Genomic DNA, 27,239 nt, shown 5'->3' with positions numbered 1-27,239 from the left:
AATTTATGGCAATTAATTTGAAATAAAAATAGAATTGACACATTGCTAAGAAAAAAATTTACCAAAACTGACCTGAGAAGAAATAGACAACCTGAATATTCTTATATCTATTAAAGAAACCAGATTCATGATTAGAAACCTGCCCACAAAGAAAACTCTAAGCCCAGAGCACTTCATCATTGAATTGTTCCTCATATTTAAGGGAAAAGTAACACCAGTCTTACACAAATACTGCCCAACTAATTTCATGAGACCAGCATAACTTCAAGACCAAAATTTGATCAGGCACAATAAGAAAGTAAATTACAGAGCTCTTTCATAAACTTTGCTGGAAAAAAATTAAAAGTATATTAGCAATCAACATGGTGAGATAAGGTAGCTACTGAAAACTCTCCTCAGTGATTCAGCAAAAAAAAAAGGAACTCACTTGTTCAGAACTCTGGAGGAAGGTAAAGACTGGAGATATATCCCACAAATACTGAATTGAAGAAAGAGAAAAATATCAGGTAGGAAACTTTCATCCCAGACCTGCCAGTCCTCTCCTCTCTCCCTAACTCGGTCCCATGCAGCTTGGGAAGTGCCCAGAGGCAGCAGCTGGGATCCCTGCCACCTCCCACCAGGGGCACAGACTATAAAATCTCTCTAAGCAGTGAGACAGGGCCCCCACTATTTCCAGACACAGGGACCTGGGCAGCACTCAAGCCACTGGGGAGGGTGGAATACAAAAGGACAGCAAGGATGAGCTTCCAAATAGAGGATTAGGGAGGGAACTGAAGAATCTTCCCCATAAAGAAGCAAATAGCCAGGCAGAAACTGTCCAAATCAACTGTCTGGGGACCCAGGGAACAGGGGAGGACATTTCAAGGTCCATGTCAGAGAGGGATGAGAAGTCTGAGAAAACACTGACAGAGATTGTAACCCCTGGTGCCCATTCCCCACCCTTGAGGGAAACAGCAGCAGGCAGCCTGATCCTTGCCTGGAGAATGGCTGCAGACTGGAGTGGTTGTGGGAGTCCTCTGCCCCAAATACAGAAGGGGACACAGCCCCACACTGAGCCAGATTTTGGCTTATGAAGTGAGAGTACAGGAACCCTGCAGTTTCAGCCCTGCCCAGTCAGACTCTGCAGAGCTCAAAGAAATAAAAATCTTCTGAGGATGAATAAGTATTTGAAGAATGCCATCTGCTGGGCAGGCAGGAAAGTGCAGGGGAAGACAGCAGGCCTTTTCAGAGCCTCTCCAGACCCTATCCCAGGCATGTCAGGTCTACACCCCATGCATGGGTACCCGGCCATGTGTTGGCTGAGAAATACAGACAACCCAACTGTCAACGCAATGCCTAATACAAACCAGGAGACAACTAAATCCTAGACAAGAGAGAGACTGACCTTCAGAATAGACCCACCAAGATAATCAGATGATCAGATGTCAGCCAAAAATCACAAGGCACACTAAAATATAAGAAGAAATGGTCCAGTCAAAAGAACAAATCAAAAAGTCAAAGGAGACACAGAATCTGTAGCAACTAATCAAAGATGTTCAAACAAACCTCCTGAATCTAATCAAAGAAATGAAGGAAAAAATGTATAAAGAGATAAAGGATACTAAGAAGACACAGAAGAGCATAAAGAAGAATTTGAAAAAATACATGGAAAAATAACAGACATTATGGGTATAAAAGACACCGTAGGTGAAATTAAAAATATATTTGAGACACACATCAGCAGATTTGAAAAGATAGAAGATAAGCAAACTAGAAGACAAACCAAATGAATTCGAACAAACAAGAGGACAGATAGAGAAAAAAAAGGAAAAATTTGAGCAGGGTCTCAGGGAAATGATGGACAACACAAAGTGCACAAACATACACATCATGGGCATCTCGGAAGGAGAAGAGAAGAAAAAAAGGGCCAGGAAGAATATTCAAAGAAATAATGGCTGAAAATTCCCCAACCATTATAGAAGACATAAATATGCAAATCCGAGAAGCCCAATTTACTTGAACAGAATACATCCAAATATACCCACTCTAAGACACATACTAATCAGACTGTCAAATTTCAAAGAGAAGGAGAAATTCTGAAAGCAGCAAGAGAAAAGTGATTTACCACATACAAGGGAAGCCAAATAAGACTAAGGGCTGATTTCTCTTCAGACATCATGGATGCAAGGAGGCAGTGGTACAATATATTTAAGATACTGAAAGAGAAAAATTGCCAGCCAAGTATTCTCTATCCAGCAAAGTTGTCCTTCAAAAATGAAGGAGAGTTTAAAATAATCACAGACAAACAGAAGCTGAGAGAGTTTGTTAATAAGAGACAGGCCCAATGACAACTACTAAAGGGAGTTCTGCCAGCTGAAAAGAAAAGACAGGAGAGAGGGGCCTGGAGGAGGGTACAAAATTGAAGAATATTAATAAGGGTAACTAAAAGAATAAAAAGAGAGAAAAATAATAGATCAGACAAATAAAAGCAAAAGGATAGGATGGTTGAAGTAAGTATTGCCTTTACAGTTATTACTTTACAGTAATAACTTTGAATGTTAATGGATTAAACTCACCAATCAAAAGACACAGATTGGCAGAATGGACTAAAAATATGATCTATCTATAAGCTGTTTACAAGGGTCTCATTAAAAAAAAGCTGGGTAGCTATACTAGTGTCAGACAAAATAGACTTTAAATGCAAAAATGTTAAAAGAGATAAAGAAGGTCACTATATATTAATAAAAGGAGCAATTCACCAAGAAGAAATAACAATAATAAATATTTATGCACCTAATCAAGGTGTCCAAAAGTACATGAGACAAACACTGGTAAAACTGAAGGGAGTAATAGAGCACTCTACCATAATAGTGGGATGCTTCAACATACCACTCTCTTCAATAGATAGAACATCTAAAGAGAAGATCAGTAAAGAAACAGAGAACCTTAATAATGTGATAACTGAACTACACCTAACAGACACATATAGAATACTGCACAGAAAAACAGCAGGATGTACATTCTTCTCAAATGTTCATGGAACATTCTTCAAGATAGACCCTATATGCTGGGGCACAAAATAGGTCTTAATAAATTTCAAAAGACTGAAATTACACAAAGCACTTTTTCTCTGATCATAATGGAATGAAGCTACAAATCAATAACAAATGGAGAACCAGAAAATACACAAATACATGGAGGTTAAGCAACTTGCTCTTAAACAATTAGTGGGTCAAAGAAGAAACTGCAAGAGAAATCGGTGTATATCTTGAAACAAATGAAAACAAGAACACAACATATCAAAACTTATTGGATGCAGCGAAGGCTGTGCTGAGAGGGAAATTTATAGCCCTAAACATCTACATTAAAAAGGAAGAAAGAGCTAAAATAAATGACCTAACTGTATGGTCCGGTTGTTAATACCGCCTTTTTGCAGAACAACAGAAATGAATCAGCTTTTATAAAGGGGGTTTATTTGTTCACAAAGTTACGGTCTTAAGGCCATAAAGTGTCTAAGATAGGGCATCAACAATTGGGTACCTTCACTGGAGGATGGCCAATGGCATCTAGGAAACCTCTATTAGCTGGGAAGGCATGTGAATAGCGTCTGCTCCAGAGTTCTGGTTTCAAAATGGCTTTCTCCCAGGATGTTCCTCTCTAGGCTGCAGCTCCTCAAAAATGAAACTCTTAGTTGCTTTTGGGCAGTTGTCTTCTCTTAGCTTCTCTGGAGCAAAAGTCTGTTTTCAAAGACCATCTCCAAAATGTTGCTCTGTAAACTGCAGCTCCTCTCTCAGCTCCTGTTCATTCTTCAAACTGTCCCTCTTGGCTGTAGCAAGCTCACTCCTGCTGTCTGAGCTTATATAGTGCTCCAGTAAACTAATCAAGGCCTATGCTGAATGGCCCATGCTGAATGATAATTTCCACACTTCCATGGAAATTATCTAATCAGAGTTATCACCTACAGTTGGGTGGGTTGCATCTCCATGGAAACACTCAATCAAATAATTACAATCTAATCAACACTATTACCTCTGCCCACACAAGATTGCATCAAAGATAATGGTGTTTTGGGGGACGAAATACATTCAAACTGACACACTGTACAACTGGAAAAACTGGAGAAAGAACAGCAAACTAACCCCAAAGCAAGCAGAAGGAAATAAATAACAAAGATTAGAGCAGAAATTAATGAAATGGAGAACATAAAAAAAAACAATAGAGAGAATCAATAAAACCAAAAGTTGTTCCTTTGAGAAGATCAATGAAATTGACAAACACTTAGCTAGACTGACAAAGATAAAAAGAGAGAAGCTGCAAATAAATAAAATCAGAAATGAGAGGGGAAACATTGCCACAGACCTCAAAGAAATAAAAAAAATCATAGAGGTTACTATGAACAACTCTATGCCAACAAACTAGACAAGTTAAATGAAATGGACAATCTCCTAGAAACACATGAACAACCTACATTGAACTCAGGAAGAAGTAGAAGACCTCAACAAACCAATCACAAATAAAGAGAGAATCAGTCATAAAATACCTATCAAGAAAGAAAAACTGAGGACTGGAGGGTTTCACAGGTGAATTTTGCTAAGCATTCCAAGAAGAATTAATACCATTCTTACTCAAACTCTTCCAAAAAATTGAGGAAGAGGAAACACTATCTAACTCATTCTATGAAGCCAACATCACCCTAATATCAAAGCTGGATGAAGATACCACAAGAAAAGAAAATTCTAATGAATATAGATGCAAAAATCCTCCACAAAATACTTGCAAATCAAAATTTAACAGCATATTAAAAGAATCACACACCACGACCAAGTAGGTTTTATTCCATATATGCAAGTGTGGTTCAACACAAAATAATCAATTAATGTAATATACCACATTAACAAATAAAAAGAGAAAAACCACATGATCTTGATAGATGCAGAAAAGATATTTGACAAAATTCAGCATCTGTTCATGATAAAAAACATTTCAAAGATAGGAACTGAAGGAAACTTTCTCAACATGATAAAGGGCATATATGAAAAACCCTCCACTAAACATCATACTGAATGGTGAGAGACTGAAAGCTTTCCCGCTAAGATTGGGAATGAGACAAGGATGCCCACTGTCACCACTGCTGCTCAACATTATGCTCGAAGTTCTAGCTAGAGCAATTAGGCAAGAAAAAGAAATAAAAGGCATCCAAATTAGAAAGGAAGAAGTAAAACTGTAACTATTTGCAGATGACATGACCCCGTATTTAGAAAATCTGAAGAAAATTACAACAAAGCTACTTGAGCTAATAAATAAGTTCAGTAGAGCGTCAGGATATAAGATCAATATGCAAAAACCAATGGTATTTCTGTGCACTAGTAGTGATTATCTGAGGAGATAAAGAAAAAATTCCATTTATAATAGCAAATCAAATAATCAAATATCTAGGAGTAAACTTAACCAAGGATGTAAAGGACTTGTACACAGAAAACAACAAAACATTGCAAAAAGAAATCAAAAAAGACCTAAATAAATAGAAAGACATTCTGTCTTCATGGATTGGAAGGCTAAATGTCATTACGAGGTTAATTCCACCCAAATTGATCTACAAATACAATGCAATACCAATCATAATTTCAACAGTCTACTTTGCAGAAATGGAAAAGCTAATTATCAATTTTATTTGGAAGGGTAAGGGGCCTTGAATAGCCAAAACCATCTTGAAAAAGAAGAACAAAGTGGGAGGTTTCATGCTTCCTGACTTTAAAGCATATTATAAAGCACCAGTGGTTAAAACAGCACAGTACTGGCATAAAGATAGACATATTGATCAGTGGAATTGAACTGGGAGTTCAGAATCAGACCCTCAAATCTATGGTCAATTAATTTTTAACTAGTCCACTCCCAAGTCCACTCAGCTGGGACAGAATAGTCTCTTCAATAAATGGTGTAGGGATAACAGGATATCCATAACCAAAAGAATGAAAGAGGACCCCTGTTTCACTCCCTATACAAAACTTAGCTCAAAATGGATCAAAGACCTAAATATAGGAACCAGTACCATAAAACTCCTAGAAGAAAATACAGGGAAACATCTTCAAGATCTAGAGATAGGCAGTAGTTTCTTAGACTTTACACTCAAAGCAGAAGCAGTGAAAGAAAAAATAGGTAAATGGGAACTACTCAAAATTTAATACTTCAGTGCTTCAAAGGACTTTGTCCAAAGGATTGACAAGTAACCAACTCAATGGGAGAAAATATTTGGAAACCATGTATCTGATAATATACATGATATTTGATATCCAGATTATATAGAGATCCTACAACCCAACAGTAAAAAGACAAACAACCCAATTAAAAAATGGGCAAAAGACATGAGTAGACATTTTTTGAAAGAGGAAATACAGATCATCAAGAAGCAAATGAAAAGATGCTCATCTTCACTAGCTATTAGGGAAATGCAAATCAAAGCTACAATGAGATATCTCATACCTATTAGGATGGCCACTATTAACCAAACAGGAAACTGCAAGTGTTGGAGAGGATATGGTGAAATAGGAACACTTATTCACTGCTGGTAGGAATGTTAAATGGTACCACCGCTGTTGAAGATAGTTTGGTAGTCCCTCTGGAAGTTAAATACAGAGTTGCCTTACGACCCAGCAATCCTGCTACTCAGGATATACCCAGAAGATCTGAAAGCAGGGATGCAATCAGACATTTGCACACCAATGTTCATAGCAACATTATTCACAATTGCCAAAAAATGGAAACAACCCAAGTGTCAACCAATAGATGAATGGAAAAACAGAATGTGGTATATACATACAGTGGAATATTCAGCAGTAAGAAGGAATGAAGTCCTGAAGCATGTGACAACGTGGATGAACCTTGAGGACATCATGTTAAGTGAAATAAGCCAGACACAAAAGGACAAATATTGTATGATCTTACTGATATGAACTAATTATAATATGTAAACTCATAGCCATAAAATATAGAATATAGGTTACCAAGATATAGAATGAAGCTAAAGAATGTGGAGTGGTTTCTTAATACTGCAGAATGTTTAATTAGGTTGAACTTAAATGTTTGGAAATGGATAGAGGAGAATAGCATGTTATTGTGAGAATAATTAACAGTACTGAATGGTGTGTAAATGTGTTGGAAAGGGGAAATTTAGAGTCATGTATGTCACTAGAAGGAAAGTTGGAGGTTAAAACACAAGACTGTATAACAGATTCTTGTGGAGGATAATGACTGTGATTATACAAATATAAAAAATTCTTTCATGAACTAGAACAAATGTAAAACACTATTACAAGGAGTTAATAATAGAGGAGTGTATGGGGAAAATGTACCTATTGCGAACTATGGACTATAGTTAACAGTAATATTTAAATATTCTTTCATCAAAGGTAACAAATGTACCACACAAATACTATGGGTCAATAATGGAGAGGAGGGATAAGGGGTACGGGAGGATTTAGGTTTCTTTTTTATTTTTATTTCTTTTCTGGAGTAATGAAAATGTTCTAAAATTGATCTTGGGGATGCACACACAACCCTGAGTTGATACTGTGAGCCATTGATTGTATGCTTCAGATGGTTTGTATGGTGTGTGAATACATCTCATAAAATTGCATTTAAAAGAATGTTAACAAATTGAATACAGTGATATATAAGACAGATAATATATCATGACCGAATAGAATTTATTCCAGGAATTCAGTATTGACTTAACACTTAAAAATCAATAAATGTAATTCACTACTTTGAGAGATTAAAGCAGAGGAAACACTATCAACTCAATTAATGCAGAAAATAAAACTCTTACAAATTATAATGAAAGGGAATTTTCTATATAAAACATTTTTGTTAAAATATCAAATATTTTCTCCCTGATATAAGGAAAAAGACAAAGATGTTTTCTGTAACACTTCTAGTAAACGTTGAATTGGAGGTCAAAGTCTGGAAGAAAATAAGTAAAAGTTATTTGGATTGGGATGGAAGAAAAAAAACTATTATTGCTCATGGATAATGATTGTATGTATAGAAAATACAAAATAATTTATAAATAAATTGTTAAGATTTGTTAGTGAATTTAGCAAAGCCAACATATAAAAGTAAATTTTATTTCTATTCATTAACCATAACTAAAAAATGAAATTGAAAATAATACCAGTAACAGTGGCATCCCGAAACGTCAAATACCTAGTGATAAATCTAATGAAAGATGTTCATGATCTTACATTGCTAAGAGAAATTAAAGAAGGTTTATAAACAAAGGATACACCATGTTCTTGGATAGAACTCAATATTATGATGTCAGTTCTCCCCACATATATCTATAGTGTTAAACAGTTGACAAGCTGATTTAAAAATTTATATGAGAATGCAAAGAATCAAGAGAAGTCAAGACAATCTTAAAGAAAAAGGAAAAAAATGGAGACTCAAGACTTAAAAACTACAATAATTAAGACCTGGTAGAGTTTGTGCAAGTATAGCCAATAGACCAATGGAACCAAATAGAATGTCCTGAAATAGACCCACACATAGGGACATTTGATTATTATTATGGTGGCTCTGAAGAGCAGTAAGGAAGAGATGAGGTTTTTAATAAATGGCATTGGTTCAATTGGCTCTCCAAGTAGAAAAATATATTTTGGCACCTATCTCACACTACACACACACACACACACAAAAATCCCAATGGGTCAAAAATGTATATGTGAATGGTGAAATAAAGTTTTTAGAAGATAAAATAGATTGTTATTCCCTTGACCTTGGATAGGCGAAGATTTCTTACTCTTTGTTTTAGGACACATAAAGCATTAATCAAAAAGAACAAAACTGATAGCATGGATATCATTAAAATTATGAATTTCTTTTTATTAAAGGACACTATGAGGAAGTAAAAAAGCAAGCCTCAGTGGGAGAATGTATTTTCAATATATATAAACACGGAATGTTAGAGTAAAAGATTCCTACACACCACTAAGAAAAAGACAAACAGCCCAGTAGAAAAAGAACAAAAACTCGGGCTTGAACTTCATAAAACAGCATATTTAAATGGCCAATAACTGTATGGAAAGACCCTCAGCCTCATTAGTGATTAGATAAATGCAAGTTTAAACCACAAGGTGATTCCATTTCATACTCACTAGAGGCTAAATTGAAAAAGGAAGATAAAACCGAGTTTTGGAATATATCGAGCAACTGGAACTTTCATCTCCTGCTGGTGAAAGTGTAAATTGATACAACTACTTGGAAATACTGTTCTCCAGGATTTACTAGAATTGAACATAAAACTACCCTATGACCAGCAACTCTACTCCTAGGAATATACTCAACAGAAATGCAGATAAATGGGCACCAAAGGACATGAAAAAAGCTTACATTAGCATTATTAGTAATAACGCAAAACAGTAAACAATTAAAATACCAAGTCACTGTAAAATGTATAAATAAATTATGGCATGTTCGCACAGCATTGAAATGAATGAACTACTGCTATCCCCAAGTTCATACATGAACCAAGCAAACAAACAAGAGAAAGAAGCCAGACACAAAAGCATATGGTTCTATTTACATTATGTTTGAAGAAAAAATTCCTTTATGGTGTTAGATGTCAGGATATGGTTACCTCAGAGATGGGGGTGGTAAAGCCTGGTGGTCTGATGGGGGCATAGAGAGATTTCTACAACGTCCGCCATGTTCTGTATCATGATAGCAGTGGCAGATACCCTGGTATGTTCATGCTGGGAAAAGCTCCACTTTGATTACCCTGGCCTGGGTCCCTAATAGTAAAGCCTGGAATAAATATTTATAATTGAGCAATCTTTCTGGGAGCATGCCCCCAGGAACAAGGGAATGGACAGGAGTGGAATGGGAAAGAAGAGTCAATTCATAGGTAGGTTGTTGACACTGGCCTCTTGCTACGGCCAATTTGTTGTTCAAACTCATGGAACTTTCTGAGAAATCTTATGAAATGTGTCTCAGGACCTTCCTCTTGGAAAGAAAGGGGAAGCATTTATATTTTGCACACCCTCCCCGTCACTCCTGTGATGGTGCATTCATACATGCTCAGCAGAATCCCACAGGATCCCACCCACGTTACCCCATCAACAGCATAACGGCAGGATGGGCAGCAGCAGTTGCAGAAAGGACCTGAGGCAAGACTCTGTCAGGTCAGAACCTGCACAGGACTGGTCACTGCATTTGTGGCTGGAACAAGACGGGAGGCCAAATGATGTGAAGGTGTTAGAAACGGATCTGCTTTTGCCATATATGCTATATTGAAATTTAAACAATTATTTTAAAAGTCTCCACAGATTTGGAGAAAATATTTGACACATCTGTGGGACAAAGGATTTGTAAACAGACTATATGAGAAATTGTTACGGGTCTTTAAGAAAGGGTCAAACTACCCAAGAGAAAATGGACAAAGTTCCCTTATAAAAAATATAGTCAAGAATGAGGATAAGGATGCTCAACCTCACTCGTAAACCTGGAAATGCAAATTAAAATTATAATGAATCATCAGTTTTCACCCTGTAGGCAGGCAAGAGTAAAAAACTTAATATCAAGTACTGCTGAAAGTATGAAAAAATGTACCTTCTTACAGACCACCATTGGAGGATACAGGTTGTCCCTGTGACTTTGGGGCTGGGGAGAATTCACCTTCTAAGAAACTAACCTGGAGAAATGCTATCATGGAAACTTTAAAGATGTTTGTTGAAGCATTATTTGTAACAGTAAAAAATGAGAAATAAAATTAATGTCTACAAACTGGAGTGTCTCATATAAATGCCTAGAAGTATACACACCAAAGTTATAAAGGTGGTTTGTATGTGTGTGTGTGGGTATCTGTTAGAATATGTATGTATGTGTGGGGGTGCAGCATAGAGATCTGAAGGAGTTTAGCTTTATAAGTAAATTTCTAATTTTTAAAAGAATGTACTCATGCATTGCTTGGGAAATTAAAAAGCAATGAAAACAATGTGAGGCATCAGCTATACATCCAAGTGAAGATGAGGGGCAGAGAGGTGGAAATCCAAGCCTGGGGCTTAGGATGGAAATCAAGGTCAGCAAGGTGGATCTGGGGGTCATCAGAGTGGAGATGATGGCTGAGGTCCCAATTATGGGTGAGAACCTCCAGAGTCCAAATGCAGAATGATATGGAGACCAAGAAAGTGATAGATGTGAACAGAGAATAAACAGCCAGTGAATGTAACTGAGAAAAACAGCAACAGCAGAGGGGTGGGATGATAATTAGAGAGGAAGGCATTGCAAAAGCCAGGAGATAAAAGAGTTGTATGAAGTGAATATTAAGTACTACAGAATACTCATGCAGAGTGATAACAGTTGTTAAGACAATGAAAATGAAGAGGCTCTCAGGGGACTTAGGAGGGACTGGGAAGTCTTCTATTAAGACATCTACACTTGGAATGGTAAAATGTGTAGGATGTAACCATGAGATGTATGGAACATATCAAGTAGAAGAAATGCTATTAAAAGGCATCAGGTGGGAGGGTAATACATTGAGGAATTGTGAGGAGTTGCATATGGCTGGAGATGAGAGTGTGAGGGGAAAACAGCTAGAAATGAGGTAAGTAGGGTGCAGATCAGCAGATCAGCAGTGTCGTGTAAGCCAGGTTCAGGGTTTTGGGTTTTATCCTAGGGCCAATAAGTGGTCTTGATGGGTTTTCAGCAGCAAGAGGTGACACAAGTTAGGAGGCTGTTGCAGTGTGTATGGTGAGAAAGCAGTGGCAGAGTCACGGGGGTGGTCATTAGCCCTGATCTGTACTAACCTCCCCCAGCCCATTTCAGGTAAACATAAAATCTAAGTTTTGACTGTGCTTGCTATGCAATTTCAACTTCAAGTTTCCCAGCTCCCCTTCCAGCCACATTTCCATAGTTTGAACCATATTTCCTATCCTTACAGAGTAATGGTGGACCTTCAACTTTGAGACAGAATTGAGTCCTTGAGTAAGGCAGTGACAGTGGAAGTGATGAAACAAGTTCAAAGATATGCTTCTTACATGCTGAGTTGGTGGTGATTTGTAAATATAAGAAGTGTATTCTTATTTATAGGACTACCTTGAGTGTGCTGAAAAATTATATGGTGCCCTTGTGGAACGGGTCGACTTTACAAATGATGTAGAAGATACCAGATATAAAATTAATAAATGGATTGAACACAAGACACATGGTGAGTGCAGTGCCCTATTTTTCCACAAGGCTTGTCAGTTATATGTAAATACTGACAACTGTCAACTGTCAACTTTAAAGCTGGGAGTCTTTTCTACATATAAAGAACAGACCCTCCTGATCTGAAGTAATGATTGCTGTTAATTTAAAATCACTTTAGTATTTGTCTGCAATGTGGTTTTAAGTAATTTAATAATTTTAATGGCTTATACTTTTCAGAAATCGTGGCTTTTATATTACCTCATTTGATTGGGAAATAACCTAGTGAGACAAACAGATATTTGTATGACCATTTCATAAATTATTGATAATTTACCCAATCTCAATATCTCACACTCGTGAACAAAGACTAAGAGTGGTATATATGACATTATTTTCAGTGACCATATCAGAGTATTTTATTCTAATGATCAATTCAATTTTTTAGGATTGGGTTGATTTTAATTTTTTACTATTCCTTCTTGGACTGAATCTTATTAAAGTTATGACATTTAACTGTCTAAAAAATGTTATTTTCAAACCATTGCTTTAGTATTTCTCTGCCAATATCCCAACAAACCCACACACATCTTCCTGTCCCCCTTCCTCCATACAGTACCAGAGCCCTTTCAAAGATTCCTGAACAATTGTTCTCCATTACCTTGGGGATAATCCAAAGCTCTTACCAGACAATCAAGGATCTTCGTCATCCCAGCTCTGGCCCCAGCCTTTCCAACCTTACTGTCTCCCTACTGAACTGGAAAGAGTTGGGGTTTCCCCAAATGTACTAGGCTCTTCTAGGCTTCCATGTTTTTGAATAAACAGCCATTGATTTATGGAAGTTCTCCCTGCCCTTCCTCCCCCAACAAACCCTCAGCTCAGGGCTGATGGCTCCAGACAGAGTTGGGTGTTGCTAATGTGTGCTCCCAAAGCACGCTGAGCACACCTTTACTGTACTAGTGTGACACCACTGCCTTTCTGGTTGTTTGCCTCCTCTACACTAGGCCGTGAGTCCAAGGATGGCAGGGACAGCATCTTTCATCCTTGTAATTCAAGTGTCCAGAATAGTGCATGGCATCTAGTACAAACCTCATTTATGTGGGTGAAGGAAGGAGGGAATGTGTTTTCGACTTAATGGAGCTAAATTCTATTTGAGTGCTGCAGCAACCAGAGGTGCCTGGTCAAGGCAGTAAAGGCAGTTTGGGTCCATTCAGTTGGGTTTTTGGACCTCATGTCTATCCAGTTGGTTTTTTAAAAGCATTTTTAAAAATTTGCATTAAAAATTAGCATTTTTCCTCAATTTGTTTTTCAAAAGGCAAAATCAAGAATGTTATTCCTGAGGGCAGCATCAGCTCGACAGCTGTAATGGTGCTGGTGAATGCTATACACTTCAAAGGCAAATGGGAATCAGCGTTTACCAAGAGTGAAACTGTAACTCACCGGTTCAAATCTCCCACGGTATGTAAAGCTCCTCTTTCATTAGGGAAGTTTGGTTTCTGATAGTATCCCTTTGCAGTGAGTTATATAGATGAGCACTGGGTTCACCATGTCTTGATCCGTTTCTTCTTCTGCTTTGCCAGTACTTTATGGGAAGTTGCTTTTTAAATCAACTTTCTATTTTCCTCTAATGCCAGTTGTGAAACACAACCAGAGGAGTCCCATAAATTGGTATTTCTTAAAATAGATTCAAAATTGAGAGAAGTACTAAAGTATGCATTTATTTTAAGATACTCTAGTTTAGAGGCTAAAAGAAGCAAATATGACAGAAATCCTTCCTCTTACTTTTCATGGTTCTAACTGTGGCATCTACAGTTAGATCATTTAACATCAATTATTTTTCCTGAGTCAAAGTAAAAATTTATTTCCTTTAATAAAGGAAAAAGTTATGTTATTAAAGTTATGCATTTCCAAGGAGAGCTTATCTATGTTTCTTCTTTTACTTCTGCATTAGATCTAAAACATCTTATTACCAAACTTCAAAAACATATTCTTAGTTATTGACCAATTTGCACATAATAGTCTCAGCAAAATAGAAACATCAAAGGCAGAAATTCGACATCGGGTCCTTGCCTTGCTTTGTAGAAGCTGCACTGTCTTATTCAAGGCAATTAACCATTATGGACCTCCCCATTTTCACATATAAAATAAAGTGATCCAATTAATTGAACTCTACAATTCCTTTCAATCACTCAGTGTCTATGTTGAGGCAGAGAAATTCTGATTTAACTTTAAAATTTTATTTTATTTTTTAATTGGAAAATTCCGTTGAACTTTTTTTTCAACGTTTTTCCACATCAGAGGTTTTAGACACTGGAGTGCAGGAAACTGAGAGAATTAAAAGATCACCAAGTGAGATGGGAAATAAAAGTCTACCCAAGCAGATTGCATCCTCACATATGAAAAGTCTTTGGCAGGAAAACAAGAGACTGAGCTCAGAGTGGACCTGTGATGAGGAGACACATTAAGCTTGTCTACACTGGGCTTGTGTCTGGCAGCTGGCATGGAGGGCAGATCAGCCCTCCTCAGCTGAAACCTGACAAGTGAGTTTATAATGTAGGTGTCTATGAGAACAAAGAGATGGATGCAGAAATGTTTTGAAAATTGTATATGAAAATGTAATAAAACATAATAACTCCTAATAAAACACAACTCTGTCCAATGGAGATATTATCTGTATAATTACAATATGAAGAGTATTAGGTGGTACTAGGGTTTTAGTGACTGGAGCTGGTAATGAAGACAGGGTTGGGATGCAAGTTTTTATTCTTCACTCTTCCCTTCAACTCCTCCCCTCAGTAGATTGTGTTTTACAGTAGATGGTATTTGTTGACTCATTTCCATCAATGAAGACAAAACACGCCTGTCTCCTGCAGTTTTTGCTCCGAAAAAAGTTTTATTTGAAAAAGGATAACTACATATACCATACACTTAAATATTCTTCCTGCCAGTCCATGCACCCCTTATAACATAGCTATAATAAATAGCTTATAATAAATATAATATGTAATATAATATAACACAGTATAATTGTGATGTCAGTTTTGGTTCCTTCACATTAAAAATTGGTAAAATTACCTATCCTAAGTAATCTAAATTTGGTCTTTCTCCAGCTGTGTGATTCCTTCCCTGCCCATTGGAAATGAGATGTTGTGGCCATCACATTTGGAGCCCCATTAGGTACCAGGTGCAATTTGGCTTATCTGTCTGGATAGGCAGGGGACAATTTTTCCTTCATTGCTCTGTTCATGTTCTGATGTCCAGACACTATGTCAAGGACAACTTTACAAAATATCTGTTAGGGAAAGGATGGTTTATTAAACCTCATGGTGTTTTTAAGTCCACAAGATTTGAATCTTGTTTTGTAACCTGTGTTTTGTAATGCCATATTTCTCCCAAGTTAATTTAGGGGATATTGTCCAGTATTATGCAGGATTGTTGTCACAAGACCTCATTTTTAAATTGTGTAATTTTGAGAATAGTGTTCTGTATTTTGTCTCTGATAAGAGAAAAAACATATAGTTTTCATTTTTAATTGTAATGCTATTAAAAATTATTCATAACTTAGACATTTTCTTATACAACACTAAGTGTAGGTCAGTGTTCTAAGAGATGGATATATTGACTCACAAAATCCTCACAAAATCTTATGCAATAGGAACTATTGCTTATCTGTTATATAGATGAGGAAATGGAGGCACAGAGAGGTGAAGTAACTTGCCCAGGGTCACACAGCTAGAAAGTTTTAAACTCACACAGTCAAGTTTAGAGTCTGTGCTTTCACCACTAAAATGTGCACCAATGCAACCATTATTGGTAACATGTCAGGAGAAACCTACAGTACCTACTGAACAAAAAGTCAGGCACTTGGGAGAAAATATTTGGAAACCACACATCCATTACAGGTTTAATAGCCAGTATATGTATGAAGAAATCCTACAACGCCGCAATTAAAAAATGGGCAAAAGACTTGAATAGGCATTTCTCCAAAACAGATATATGAATGGCTAAAAAACACATGAGAAGGAGCTCAACGTCACTAGCTATTAGGGAAATGCACAATCAAAACCATAATGAGATGTCATTTCATAGCCACTAGAATGGCTACTATTAAAAAAAAAGCCCAGAAAATTACAAGTGCTGGAGAGGATGTGGAGAAATAGGAACACTCATTCATTGTTGGCAGGAATGTAAAATGGTGCAGCTGCTGTGGAAGACAGTTTGATGGCTCCTTAGGGAGCTAAAATAGAGTTAAGCAATTCCACTACTAAGTATATACCCAGAAGAATTGAAAGCAGGGACTAGAATAGTCCAGTGTTCATAGTGTTCATAGTGGCCTTATTCACAATTTCCAAAAGATGGAAGCAACCCAAGTGTCCATCAACTGATGAATGGATAAACAAAATATAGTATATACATACGATGGAATATTATTCAGCTGTAAAAAGGAATGAAGTCCTGATGCCTGTGACAGCATGGATGAACCTTGAGGACATTATGTTTAGGGGAATAAGTCAGACACAAAGGGACAAATATTGTATGATTTCATTGATATGAACTAATTATAATAAGCAAATTTATATAGCATTAGAATCTAGAATATAGGTTTCCAGGGCATAGATTGGGGGTAGAGAATGGGGAGCTGATGCTTCATTTGTACAGAATTTCCATTTAGGTTGATTATAAAGGTTTGCAAAAGGATGGGGTGGTGGTTGCACATTATTGTGAGTGCAATTAACAGCACTGAATTATGTATTTGAGTAGAGTTGAAGGGGGAAGTTTTGGGTCATGTATGTTACCACAATGAAAGTCAGAAGATAAAAGATGGGATTGTAGGGCACAGTGAACCCTGTTGTGGATGATGGACTGGGGTTAATAGTACAAATATAAAAATGTTCTTTCATGAATTATAGAAAACATACAACACTAATACAAGATGTATATATAATAGGATATTAAATGGGAAAAATACACCTAATGTAAACTATGGACTATAGTTAAGTACTATTTTAATATTCTTTCATCAGTTGTAACAAATGTACCACCCTAAAGCAAAATGTCAACGATTGGCAGTATTTGGGAATGCTGTATTTTTTACATGACTTTTCTGTAACCTTACAACTTCTGTAATTAAAAAAATTTAAAAACTAAACAAAACAAAAGCTTTGTGCAGAGTGAAAGAAACCAGATACAAAGTACTATGTATTGTATGATTCCATTTATATAAAATATAAATATAAATTTATCTATAGAGACAGAATAGATTAGTGGTTACGTAGGGCTGGGGAAGGATAGAGGGACTGAGTAGTGACTGCTGAGAGGGATGATCTTTTTCTTTTTGAAGTAATAAAAATGTTCTAAAATTGATGGTGGTGAAGAACACACAACTCTGTGATTATATTAAAAGCCATTGATTGTTCACTTTGGATGGATTGTACGGTATGTGAATTCAACTCAATAAAACTGCTTTTTGAAAAGAAAAACAAAAAAAAAAGAAGCAAGCAAGAAAGTCAGACACTGTTCTAATTATATCTTGTCATTAACTGAAATGAGATGGGATTATAAATATTTCTTTGTGACTTGACTTCCAGTGTCCTGGGAAAGCAGTCCGCATGATGCATCAGGAAAGGAAGTTCAACTTGTCTGTCATTGAGGAACCACCTATGCAGGTTCTTGAACTCAAATACCAAGGTGGCCTGGGCATGTACATTATGCTGCCCAACACAGGTGCATTGCAGGTGAACTACGATTGCTACTTTCCCTATTGGGGAATAAGATGACTTTTTGGATATTGATAATTTGTGCTTTCATCCCTCACCTTTAAGATTTCAGGATGTTGGAAAATTAAAGACTTACTCATTCATTTATTTGACTCTACTCTAGTAGTTACTCTACTATGTGACAGACGCTGTTCTAGATGTTGAGACTGACTTAACCTCAGTTTAGCATAATTTTAATTAAATGTCTGTAAAATTTGGACGCTCTTAAAATCTTGCTATGGAGGTCAAAAGAAGGAGTGAGTGTAGGACTTCTCGGTACTGGGCTGTGGAAACGGTCTTTTGTGTATTATTGACATTTTGATAGTCTAAGCGTCTTCAGGCAGGCTCAACATGATAGAGTTTTTGGAGTCCTGGGCCTTCGAGAATTAATGTAAAGCAGAACGTAGGGATTGTCCTGCTATAGAAGGAGCAGCACACCAGCACGGTGCAAAGGCAGACTGCGTGGCTGTGAAAGCCAGATGTCATCTCTGTATCTCAGATCTCAAACTTCTTTCAGCCCTTCCTCTTCTCCTGAACATGGGAAAGTCTGAGTCTGTGACCTGCACTCCCAGAAGCCTAGATCTCATCTCCTTTCTCTGAACTTCCAACAAAAATGATTAACAGACATCATTTATTGAGCCTCCCAATAAATGACTGTGCTGGGAGATACTGATCACCCAAACCCTTGGGGCTGAACTTTTATTTGTCTTTCAAGATGGGAAGATGGTTAGAAAACACTGATTAACCTGACTGCTGAGCTCCTCTCTCTGACAATGTTTCCCTAATCCTTTACCTGTCCATTGTTCCACTTTGGCTATATCTGTTTTCATTTGTAGCTGGAGAACAGAAAACAACCTGAAATGCAAGTAAGCCACACCTTGCCAGAGCAGATTGAATTAAACATTTTATTTGCTAAAAAAGTATTTGAGCTATTTGAGTTATCATGTCCTCTTTCCACACTTCCTCAGGATCCATTCACCTGCTTAAATACAAATACCCGGAGGGGTTGGGGAGAAAATTATGGAAAACCATTTATCTTTGTAGCTATAGTTTCATCTATTTCTTAATCATATGATTCTAAATTGCCTTTTAATTTTATTCCTACAGGTGGAAATCGAACTGACCTTTGAGAAACTAAGGGAATGGACCAATCCAAGAAAAATGAGCTCTAAGTATGTTGAGGTGTTTCTTCCTCGATTCAAGATAGAGAAAAATTATGAAACCAAACACTATTTAGAAACTCTGGGTCTGACAGATATCTTTGATGAATCCAGAGCAGATCTTTCTGGCATAGCTTCCGGAGGCCGTCTATATTTGTCGAAACTGATGCACAAGTCATACATTGAGGTTACAGAGGAGGGCACTGAGGCCGCTGCTGCCACGGGAAGTAACGTTGTAGAGAAGCAACTGCCTGAGTCAGTGGTGTTTAGAGCTGATCGCCCTTTCCTATTCGTCATCAGGAAGAGTGACATCATCTTGTTTAGTGGCAAAGTCTCTTGCCCTTGAAAATCCATTCGGTTCCTATTACAATAGTCCCTGCCACATTAAAGAACCACCACAAGTGAATAGATTTGGGCTTGACCGGAAATGCGTGGTGCTTCCTTTGAGTTTATTTCCTCCTGTCGTTGGTGAACAGATGATATTGGTGACTTGACCCTTCTCAGACATTCGGTTGATTGTCCTGATACCTGCACTAAGCATTTCTCCCAGCACATGCCCTCCCATTCTTACCTTTATTGTATATCTTCCTGCACTCACATCTACCAGTTTCCCCCATAGCCACACGTACACAGGTGTGTGCATAACATCTGGGGACTGTGGAGAGTGCTCCTCTGGAAACGACAAGGTAGAAGCAGCCCTTGAACCTCCTTTTGAAGTTTTACATTTATCACAGAAAATCTAGGATCATTGTAAATGATCCAGGAAGTGAGCCCAACTCTGCTGGAAATAAATCTGAAGGATAACTTTTCTTTGCTGTGACCTATGAAAACATTAGATTTGACTTTAACACATCCAATTTGAAATCAGTGTATAACATAAAATGCTAAAAAAAAAAAAAAAAACAGGGGATCAAGATTGGGGACCAACCAAATATTTCTTCCATAATATCAAGTTGCCATCTTTTGTCCTTTCCTTGATAGAGACTTACTACATATATGGTTTTTCAAATATCAAATATCTTTTAACTGTTGGCAGTTATCATTTACAGTATATTATTTCATATGCTGCATACTTTATAAGATTTTTCTCTATCAGAATAAAGAAATACAACACACCTTTACAGTGTGATTGCTCTCCTCTGACTGATTGTGAGACTACCAGTCCTTTCTTTATTTTCTAGGCAATGCAAGGAAACAATGAAAAGAAAAAAATGCATTTTAAATATGTCTGATTTATTTCAATGATGCTGATTTATTAAATCTGAAAGTTACTTTTAAAGATACTTACGTAGGCTGAAGAGCTAATTTTAAATACTAGGACTTGAATCCATAAGGGAAAAGACTTTTAGCTTTGCCTGTATGACTATTTCTGATAAGCATGAGTAACTTTACAATAACGATTATAAAATAAATTGAGAATCTATTTATTGAGTTTAGGATTTTATGAGTAATGGCAGCATATTGATCTATATCACAAAAGACTGTTACATGAACTAGCTAAATCAGCCTTCCCCATGGGTGGAATAGCCCAAAGCAGGCCCTGGGGTGCTTACTACTGACCTGGCAGACACGTAGTTTTCAACAAGTATTGTGGAATCCACGAATATGGCATGAATGGATAAATGTGACATGATCTGAAAGACGTAGAAAAGCCCTGACCAAAATATTAAACCAATGACATGCCACGCCTGAAATAACTATCCTGTCTTTCAGGGACCTTTCTAGGAAGCTTATTTAATTGGTCTGTGGTCTTATGTTGTTTGGGAGGGACTGATTTTTTTTTTCTCTTCTGGTTACCCTCGTTCCCATCTATGGGCATTACAAAATAATCTATCCCCCAGGGAGTGGGATACGGAGGGCACATTCTGATGGTGGTCTTGCTGTCGGAGCATGGGCATCATTCTCTACTGAGCACTCTGGGCAGCCGTGGTGGGACTCAGAGCCACTGAGGTTTGAAATCAATATTAGACAGAGCGAAAGCCAGATCTATGAAGAAAAAGTAAAAGACAGCTGAATACAATGTTGGTTGGTCCTGCCCATAAGCCCACCCTTCCCACGCAGGCAGAGAAGGACTATACTTATCTAGCCACGATCCAGGCTTATTTTGGTGTGACTTCCACAAGCTTGAAGCATCACCTGAACCCGTGGCAGTTGTGGCAGCATTGACGTTGTCTGTTGAACATGGGCAAATAACATGAGGCCCAGTTGTAGCCAAGGTAACAGCTGTTCAACTCCTTTCCTGCCACCGGGCTTCTTGCTGCTTGTGGCAGCAGTGATGTCTGATTCATTTCTGTATTCCTACAGTCCCTAGAACGACCTCTTCCCTATAAAGGCACTCAGTATGTCTCTAGAATGAATAAAGCCTTTAGACCTAAGGGTGTGATTCAAGGTGGCGGTAAGTCCCCAGGGTCCACTATTGTATAAGGCCAAGCCACTGGTCTTGAAGGGATTTCGTTTTGTGCATAGGGTCACGTTTCGTCAATCTGCTTATTAATCATAGGTCCCTCCAAAGCTCTTCTCTTACTCAAAGTCCTCTCTCTATATGAGCCAATCCAGTTGCATAGCTTCAGTAATAATTACGATGCCCATCTATTGTTTAACCACATCGGAATTCACAATCGGTTCCTGAATAAGTCCACCTAAATGCCTTACAGTAAAACTGAAACTGTCTAAGATCAAACACATCACTGTCCTCCTTGAGTCTGCTGTACTCTCTTGGCCATCCACTTTTGGCTAAGGACCTAACATTGTCTAAAATCTCAGGTTCTAAAGTTCAAGATTATCTTTGTATCCTCCCACTTTTTCACATTGGAACTGCTAACTGGCCTTACCACTAAAGTGTTTGTGGATATCTCCCCTTTTCTCCCTTCCCACTAACACTTACTTCTCTAGATGGGTCTCCTATCTGGTCTGCCTGCCCCTGTGACTCTTCTTTCCCCCCTCACTTTTAAACTCAAGGCCGTGAAGATGCCCTCCTGTGTTTTGCTCTATGAACATCAGTTATCCTCCTAAAACACAGATTGCATAATCTCCTTTTTCACCACCTCAGGAGAGAGCCCAAATTCTCCAGCAGGGCGTACACAGCCTTCCATAACTTTACTCCAACCTCCCTTCTGGTCTGTTTTGCCACCACCCACCAAGGACTCTAACCTCTAGGCACCCAGTGCTATTTGAAACTCAAATCCACTGTTTCCATGTTGTTCGGTCTGTCCCCTCTGACTGGCCTGCTCTCTTTTGTCTTGGCTTGATGACACCCCCTCAGCTGTTCAAGAACCTGATGACATTTATGTTCTCTGTGGAGCTTGCCATGTGGTTGGAATGGCACAACACATTCTGCATCCTTTAAGAAAGCTGCGCTCAAATTTCTTGCTATGTTTTGTTTATGTGTTTGGCACGTGTGTGTGTGCATGTGAGTGTGTGTGTGTCTTGCTAGTTATAAACTCTTTATGGGCGATGTCTTGCATACGGAGGCATCCCTTCCTTGTTTTAAAGGAATAATTCCCATAAGGTCCTAAGAAAGGAACAAAGTCAAACAGCAAGTGCAAATGAGGCCAAATAACAGGGACCCTTACCCGTGCTCTTTCTCACCTGCAACAGTGGGCTCCTTGAGGACATCTGTGTTCTGTGACTCACCCGGAAAAGCCTAATTAAGGCAAGATCTCTATAGTCAGGGAAAGAGCACTGTTGGATCTTCTATTTCTACGAGAGCAGGAAGAGGCTTTTTACACTGATCTTTCGATGAAGAGGAGGGACATTATCCCCATTGTCTTCATCATCTCCTTCATCATTGTCACTACTTTCTCATTTACAAAACGCTGTTACGGACCTCATCCCAATTCTCTCCACATCCCTGTAAGGTGGAAATTATTTGTTAATGTGATTGTTATTCTCATTTCATGAGGAAAATAAGGTTCAGAGAGGTTAGGCGACTGACCAAGGTCTTGTGTGCTGCCTTGGACATCATCCTGTATCTCCCCTGTGCCTTGGCCGTGCTCAGAGAGCCCATGACTCAGAGACCCCAACACCTCACAGGGCTCCCCCTTCCTTGGTGGGCCTCCAGGCTGACCCCGAGTGTTTCTGATGACCTCAGGCTTTCCAGGAACACCACGTATCCCACAAATTCAGGCAGATCCATAATTAGATGACTGGGTGTTCTTATGTTGGGATCGTTGACACATTGAGGTATTTCATTTGCTAGATATTCTTTCTCCTAATAATGCACTCCCCAAGAGTTCATATAATAATAATAAGAATAACAATAACAATAATGGTATAAACTCTCCTAATAATAAACTCTCCCAAGTATAAACTCCCCTTCCATTTGACTCCCTTCATAATTTCTCCCCAGCATGGCCCACCTCCCTTCACTGACCGACGGCTTCTACCTGTTCACATAGAGACGCAGCGTGTGTCTCTAGCCAAGCGGCACCTCTCAACTCTAATGTTTCATTTCTGTCCCCCCAGAAGAGCCTAGAATCTGTGAAGATCCATAACTAGAATAGCATTCACAAGCCTCCCTTTAGAGGCCAGTAGTGCCTTCAGGAGGAGAAAGCCGTGGGACCTACCTAAAGAAGAGGTGACAGGCTGGCTAACAGAACGTCATCGTGTCCTCAGACTTCCCTTGCTACACCTTCTTCCTCCTCCCTGTTCCTGGCCTAAAGCATCAGTGAACCAAAACAGGAACCTCATTGTACTTGACATGTGAGAACACTTTAGAAAAACTGAAGTGACTAATGTTTTATGAATCATTTGAGTTTTATTACTGGTTTGCAATTTAAATAAAATGAAATAATAGACCGTGCTATAATTGGTCTACTGGAAGGAAGAAAAAGGGAGCAGAATGGAAAGGGAAGAGAAAATGGACAGAAATTCTTTCTGGAGAGCTTTTAAACAATCCATTTTTAAATATGAAATTTCTTTCCAAATTCACTTGCTGCTAAGAGTTTAATTCTCATGCTGGCAAGAAATATCACCAATTCCACATGTCATAGCAGCATGTTATGTGCTATGAAGGAGGACAGAGGGGCTCTGGAGCACAGAGCAGGGGTTTCTAATCCAGTCCTGGAGAGTCAGGAAGACTTCCTGGAGGAGGGGATGTTTTAGCTTAGACCTGGAGGAATGAGTAGGGGGACCTGGGAGGAGAGGGGCAGAGGGCTCCCGTGGAGGCAACAGGTGCTCTGAGGCCCAGAGGGGAGAGCCACGCAGCTCCTCAGACAGGCTGACCATGCAACCACAGGAGGTAGAAGGTGGGAGGGCAGTGAAGGGGTGAGTGGTTGGGGGTGGGGGAGCAGGCCACAGGGGCCCTGTACTCCAGGACGAGAAGTTTGCCTTCAGTCTAAGATTAGCACAGGGGCACCAACAGCTTTAAGGAGCATATTGCCTTCTCAGGTTTGATTGGAGGCTTGTGTCCACTGATGTGTGGTGGGTGGGCCAGAGCGTTACAAGACTATGCACAGGGAGAACAGGGCGGTGGCCCCCCGAGAAGGCCCTGGGGGATGCACAGAGGGGCTGAAGTGAGATTTTATGAGGTGCACTGACTGGCCGGGCCTTTGAGATTGACTGAATGTGGGGTCAAGAGGAGGACTCCCAAGATTCAATTTAGCAAACTTTAAACGGCAGTGACACGAACAGCGGAGCGAAGAGGGTGGGTGCCAGGAGAATGTAGGGGCTGAAGTGTGGAAGCATCCATCTAAGGCTGCTGCAAGCTTAATTTTGGAAGTGAAATCTCCCTTTGAGAATCAGATTTAAAAGTGTTGAAAAAGTACCCTATATACACAAATTTATATATGTAATCTTAAGAACTTCAGATAGCTCCTGAATCCCATCCATAGATCCCCTATGTTTAAAACTTCTATCTATATCTAAATAAGAAATTCTGAATGGAAGCCATGCAATGCAGCACACAGAAAACCAAGTGCAAGAGCCGTGGAACACTGGGTGTGTGCCATGGCTGTGTGGCGAGGGCTCCTTTAAGGGATCTTCATGGCTGTCCAGGACAATCAGCAGGGACATACCCCCTCCCTCCTACCTATTAATCAGCATCTTGACCGCAAGAGACTTCATAGGCAAGAAAAACCGGCACAGGTTGTTTTGTTAGTACAGTGTTTATTGGTAATAAGACCACATTGAACATGCCCAGCCATCTCTTTGCAAATAGCCAACTTGTTCTGTGGATAGCTATCTACTGAATTATTAACTGTTTTTTTTTGTTTAAAATGTCCATTTCTGGGGTCTGTTGGGGTACAGCATCTACAGAGAACTCAAAGCCCCTGTGAAGTCCCTGTGAATTCTTTTTGCTATTGTAAACTCCTCTCCTCTCCCTCTTCCTCTGTGAATCCTAAACTTCCCAGGACTTTATATGGGAGAACAGAAGTTCTCTAAAGAGCACACAATCTGATTCAAGGAATGTTTCTTTGAGAATCTAGAGCAAACTTTAGACATCCTGGTAAGCTCATTTCTCTCTAGAGCAGGACACATACTGCCAGCTCTCCCTTGCTCAGGCGTTCCCGTACAGGTCCTTACCGATCCAGTGAGTGAAAACATGTCTCCATCTTTAGTGCTGGTCTGTGAGAAGGTGGCATTGCTTCTTGGAGTGTTTCTGTGAGCTGAGTTGGTTCTCCAAATGGGCAAGATTTCCTTGAGAATATAAGCTGTGTATCCTGATGCCTCTTAGTAACATTATACATACTTAGCTTATTTAATTTCTTCCTTCCCCTTCTAAGAATTTGAGAACCAAGCAGAACCTCAGGCATTTTTCCTTGTGTGCTGTTTCCTTTCCCCACTCCTTAGGGTAAAGCCGAACACTGCCCAATTGTCTGATGTGGCGGGCATTTGCCAATTTTGTTTTGCGAAGCCCATAATCCAAGCTTCTACTCATGTGTGCACAATAATTTTATAGTAATCACTATAAATTCACTATACATGTTGGCTCTTTAATCCATTTCCTGATGTAGCCGTATTTGGTGGCAGTTTTTATATTACATAAATTGGGATTCATTTTTGTAGAAATACAAAGGAACTTAATTCTGCCCCCAACCCTCTTTTACTGCCTTTAGTCTTTTTATTACATTAATTAACCTCTTCTTCTTCTGAATATATTTGTAATTTGGGCACTGCTTTTTATTATTTTTTATTTTTATTATTTATTTTTTCAAAAACAGGTTTTCTGTGTCTCTCTCTCTGTGTATGTATGTACAATTTGAGAAAAAGGAGCTAATATGAGTGCCTGGATTTGACTTTAAATGTACCCAATTAGGGTTAGCTAATAATTTGTGTGTGTGGGGGGGGGGTGGGGTTCTTTATGAAAAAGGCAAAACCATGTGTTTTTATTTTTAGAGAAAATACTTTTAAGTCATAACAATTTAATCTGGAGGGGTGAAATGAAAGCCAAAACTTCTTAGGGAACGTAGATGAGGAAGTTAAGTCAACTAGGAAGTTGAATATAAAAAACTAGCTAAACTCCTCCAAGGGTGAATGGGACACAGAGAAAACCTCTCGGTCCTAAATCATTTGAGCAGAGTAATCCTTTCTAGTCTCTGCACTGTGACAAGTGGCTTACCTAGTGCTCAGTTTCCTCCTTTGTAAAATGAGGCATTTGGGGTAGATCAGTGTTTTCCAAAGGCAGGACAGGCCCATCAAGGGTTGTAAAAGTCAAGTTAGTGAATTGTGACCCATGTTTAAAAAATGAAACAGAATGGAATAGAAAAGGAAATATCGGAATGCACTGTTCTTTTGTAGTGAGAAGATTTGCATGAAACTCTTGTTTCTGTTTGGAACATATGTTCTGCATCTTATATCAAAAGCATGTCTTGGTTGGGGTTGACAATCCCTGCAGACATCGTCTCTGAGATCCCTTCAGCTAGATGCTGTATTAGTCTCTCTCTGATTTGGGGCTCCCCGGCTCTGTAGCTTGCTCCATGTGGAACGCTGCCTACATTTTCTTGGAGATGTGCCTGAAACCCTGACTCAGCAGGGGTTCCTCCCGGCCAGGTGTCTCCAGGCCCAGGAGGACAGCATTTCATCCACGATGGCTCATCCCCAGGTCAGGGAAAGAAGCCGGCTACCAGTTTTCAGGACAAAGGCCCTCCTTTCTGGCTTTTAGGCACCAATAATTTGTTGTCATAGCCAGAGGGTGTATGTAATATATATGTACACATTACATTTA

General features: G+C 38.8%; 1 protein-coding gene across 2 annotated transcripts in view; it reads left to right on the top strand.

Annotated features, from left to right (window-relative positions):
- SERPINB7 (serpin family B member 7) overlaps window positions 1–19,421 on the top strand; it is a 36,873-nt gene extending 17,452 nt beyond the window's left edge. For both annotated transcript variants that reach the window (XM_037806209.1, XM_037806208.1), the window contains 4 exons: window positions 12,064–12,181; window positions 13,475–13,617; window positions 17,748–17,894; window positions 19,023–19,421. In XM_037806209.1, coding sequence (XP_037662137.1) covers window positions 12,064–12,181; window positions 13,475–13,617; window positions 17,748–17,894; window positions 19,023–19,421 — 807 coding nt within the window. The remainder of the gene's footprint in view (window positions 1–12,063; window positions 12,182–13,474; window positions 13,618–17,747; window positions 17,895–19,022) is intronic.
- The last annotated feature ends 7,818 nt before the right edge of the window (window positions 19,422–27,239 follow it).

The sequence above is a fragment of the Choloepus didactylus genome, chromosome 16, assembly GCF_015220235.1.
Source record: "Choloepus didactylus isolate mChoDid1 chromosome 16, mChoDid1.pri, whole genome shotgun sequence".
Taxonomy (NCBI): Eukaryota; Metazoa; Chordata; class Mammalia; order Pilosa; family Megalonychidae; genus Choloepus; species Choloepus didactylus.
Note: the sequence above shows the minus strand (reverse complement) of the source record. Positions and strands in the feature narration are given on the sequence as shown.